Source organism: Notamacropus eugenii, chromosome 1 (assembly GCF_028372415.1).
Source record: "Notamacropus eugenii isolate mMacEug1 chromosome 1, mMacEug1.pri_v2, whole genome shotgun sequence".
Classification (NCBI taxonomy): Eukaryota; Metazoa; Chordata; class Mammalia; order Diprotodontia; family Macropodidae; genus Notamacropus; species Notamacropus eugenii.
Genome location: NC_092872.1, coordinates 319,669,786 through 319,673,699, shown reverse-complemented (window position 1 = coordinate 319,673,699; position 3,914 = coordinate 319,669,786). Strand labels below are relative to the sequence as shown.

The window sequence follows — 3,914 nt, the reverse complement described above, 5'->3', positions numbered from 1 at the left end:
CTTCTATGGGTAGTTCATGCTATTCCATTAGGGAGAGCAATTTCAAACTATGTGCAAAGAGCAATCAAACTGTGTATATCCTTTGTCTGGTAATACCACTACTGGGTGTATATCTGAAAGAGCATAAAAAAGGAAAAAAGACTTACATGTACAAAAACATTTACAGCAGCTAAGAATGTGGTGGCTAAGAATTAGAAATCAAAGGGAAGCCACTCATTAGGGGAGGGGTGGGGAACCTGCAGGCTCAGGGCTACATCTGGTCCTCTAGATCCTCACGTGAAGTTTGCATTCAGTCAAAGCTCCTCACTTGAGAATCAAGAGAGCCAAATGTCGTCCCGATTCTGCAGGTTCCCCATGACTGCATTACGGAAATGGTTGAACAAGTTGTGGCATACTCTTTTAAAGGAATATTTATGCATTGTAAGAAATGGCAGGCAGGATTTTTTCAGAAAAAGCTGAAAAGACTTACATCAATTCATACAAAGTGAAGTGAAGAGAACCAGGAGAATATTGTACGTAGTGGCAGCAATTCTGAATGATGAAGAGTTGTGAATGGTGTAGCTAATCTCGTGGATACAATACTCCAAGACATCGACAAGGGACCTATGATGAAAAATGCTACCAGAAATAGAACTGATACCATTTTAATAGAGACTGAAGTATACTATTTTTTCATTTACCCTATTTTCTTCCTTCCTTTTTCTTTCTTTTTTCTTTCTTGCTTTATTTGTTAAACTCCACTTGAACAAAATTACTAATATGGCAATGCATTACATGATTGTACATGTGTAACCCATATTAGATTACTTACCATCACATGGAAAGCGGGGGGGGGAAGTTAGAGAACAGACTGATGTATAGTCAATAGCAAAGAGGAAGAAAAAATCCAGGGAAGTTGAAAGGCAAAGAGACATTTTGGACATCATCAAGAGCTCGGTGATTCACTAGCAAAGAGCTGAAGATGGTTTACTTGAGGGTAAGTCTTGCTTCACAGGTTCCTGTGAAGAGTTTTATCCTTATGGAGCTCAATGTCTCCTGAAACTAAAAGTATAGAGAAAGTAAGGTTACTGTGATTTCTGAGATGAGGATCTGAAGTACACAAAGGTATATCCAGTCAAAAGAAGATGATCATTTGGAAATGAATATAATTTTGATATTATGGGAGGTCTGAATGAAAAGAAGCTTCATATTCCCTCAAATTGCGGTGTTATGATCCTCTGATTTGTGTATAAATACATTCACACATATGTATATATATATATATATGTCATGTGGATATATATGTATACATATATATATATATACATATATATATATATATATATCTGTGTGTGTGTGTGTGTGTGTGTGTAGATCTGTATAAATATCCATTAGGAGGATCATATACATAAAGACAAACACATATATGTATATTGAATGTACCCATAGGTAGAAAAGTTTTCCACTTGCACAGTGTATACAAAAATGCTATGGGGTGAACAAAGTGAATGTTCAATAATTCCTGATTTGCCTCATGTTTCAAAACTACAATCGTGGACAAAACATACAAGCTATTCAAAGAATATATCTTCTCTCTATACCTGCAGGCATCAGAACAGGAAAGAGTATCAGGGACACAAAGGAGATTAGAAGATAGATAGATGGATAGATAGATAGATAGATAGATAGATAGATAGATAGATAGATAGATACATAGATACATAGATACATAGATACATAGATAAATACATAGATACATAGAGAGATACATAGATAGATACATAGATAGATGATAGCTACATAGATAGACAGATAGGTAGATAGATTGATAGGTGACAGAAAATTAGATGGATGGAAGGAAAGAAGGATGGCTGGGATAGATTTCATTGTGAATTGGGAAGAAATCATATACCTTGAAAATTTTTCAGCCTCACACTTCACCTGTTATTCTAAGTGGTCTCTTTCTGCTCAATATTCTTGACTTCCCTCTCCAAGTCATTCTGCACATGGCCGATCTGATTCAGTAGTTTTATGTCTGGTCTCATATGTTTTTTTCTCACTGTGTCTCTTGCACAGTAATAGATGCCTGAGTCCTCAGCTTTTAGGGAATTCATTTGCAGGTACACCATGTTGTTGCTGCTGTCCACCGAGATGGTGAATCGGCCTTTCACAGAGTCTGCATAGCTTGTGCTTCCACTATTAGTATTAATCCCTGCGATCCACTCCAGCCCCTTCCCTGGAGCCTGGCGGATCCAACTCATGTAATAGCTGCTGCTGAAAGTGAATCCAGAAGCTTTGCAGGAAAGGCGAAGAGATCCTCCAGGCTGTCTCACATCACCGCCGGACTCTACCAGTTGAACATCACAATGGACACCTGCAAATAATCATAAAAGACAAAAGTCACACAAATACATCACTTCAAAGAGTATGTCCTTGGTCTAGAAGCAAAAAAAATAAAAGACTAACTACCTTGTAAAATAGCCAGAATGAAAATTCCCTTCAGTCCAAAACCCATTGTGCAGGCTGTACAATGTCAGTCCTTAGGAGAGAAAGCCACACAAAGGAAAAGTTCCTCTCCCAGGACTGCAGACACAGAATTTTGATGGTTTTCATCCCTTCAGGGAGGAGCACAATTTGCATTTCTTTTTCTCTTCAGTATTAGTAAGAGCAACTGCCTCCCACTGGGATGAGTCCCAGCACACAGGTGTTTCCCCTAAACTAGGGAAGGTTAGTGACACAGAGAATCTAAATATCATTTGTGAGGACTCAGTGTCTATCCTTCTCTTTCATTCCATTCTTCTCTCAAAATTAAGGGTATTCTCCTTGTGCTTTTATACCATTGCCCTTTCTAATTAGGAAGGAACCCCAAAATTTCCTCATTTTTTTTTATCTTCAGTAGTTTTTGGATCTATCTGCGGGGAGGGACACCACTTCTGACCTTACTCCTGACAACTCTGCTGGCTTGTAAAGCTTTTTTTTCTTCATTCTCTGTATAACTGGAATTCATGTGAATTATGTATCCCCAGTCCCATTCAAGGTCCCTTATATCCAGAGTATGCTCTATTGGTATGAGAGACGTCATTATCAAGTTTTCAAATGAGTAGTATACTTAGGAAATTAGCAGACACTAAAAATCCGAGTTTGATTTTGTTTTATTTTCTGTTTAGACTTTACAAAGGGCAAGAGAAAATAATGTAGATTAAACTTAAAAGTGTATTGTGCGTTCCTTTTCCTTCCCTGGAGAACTGGTGTAAAAAAAAAAAAAAAAAACTTTCCAGCATACTCAAGCTCATATCCCTCTGAGTGGAAGGATTAGAGGCACAAAATTGATACAGCAAAATAAAGTCTGCTGATTCCCCTGTATTCTCCAGAAATTTCCATGTTTTGTTTTTCAGAAGGACTCATTGTGTGTGGTAAGACAATGACACCATATTCTCTGGAGTGTCTGGGCAAAGGTATAGGCTGAGCCTCAGATTGCTCCTTCCCAGAGCAAGGAAGTCTGCTGCCATCTACTGTGCACAGTGGCATCAGAAATGACAGCATTTTTCTCTCATGTCCATTTAACATTAATTCTTTAATAATCGGTAAAAAGTATTCTCATCAGGGATCATTAGGATGCTGGCAAAAACGCAAGTTATTCTCCAATCAGCCTTTGTGATTGTGCAATTTTGTATATTGTAAAGCTTTAACTGGCTTTTTTTCCTCTGTTTCTCTGATTTTTCTTCCCCTGATCCAAGTCTTATATTTACATTATCCTGTCCTTGCTTCATAATCTATAGGAAAAAGAACAATTCAAAGCATCTTATAAAATACAGTTAAATTTCTGTTCCTACAAAATATATCTTGGCCTATCAAGCCTGAAAACTTTCTCTCATCCTGTTATCATCCTCAAGCTGTCTTTACAAATCTTTTCTCTTTCACTGATTCCTAGGAAA

The 3,914-nt window shown here is 37.6% G+C and overlaps 1 gene segment (V, D, J or C); it reads right to left on the bottom strand.

Annotated features, from left to right (window-relative positions):
• Positions 1 to 1,891: 1,891 nt before the first annotated feature.
• On the bottom strand, positions 1,892 to 2,577 carry LOC140525489 (immunoglobulin heavy variable 3-23-like). The segment is given in 2 exon segments: positions 1,892 to 2,353; positions 2,449 to 2,577. Coding segments are annotated over 2 exon segments (471 nt in total).
• Between the last annotated feature and the right edge of the window lie 1,337 nt (positions 2,578 to 3,914).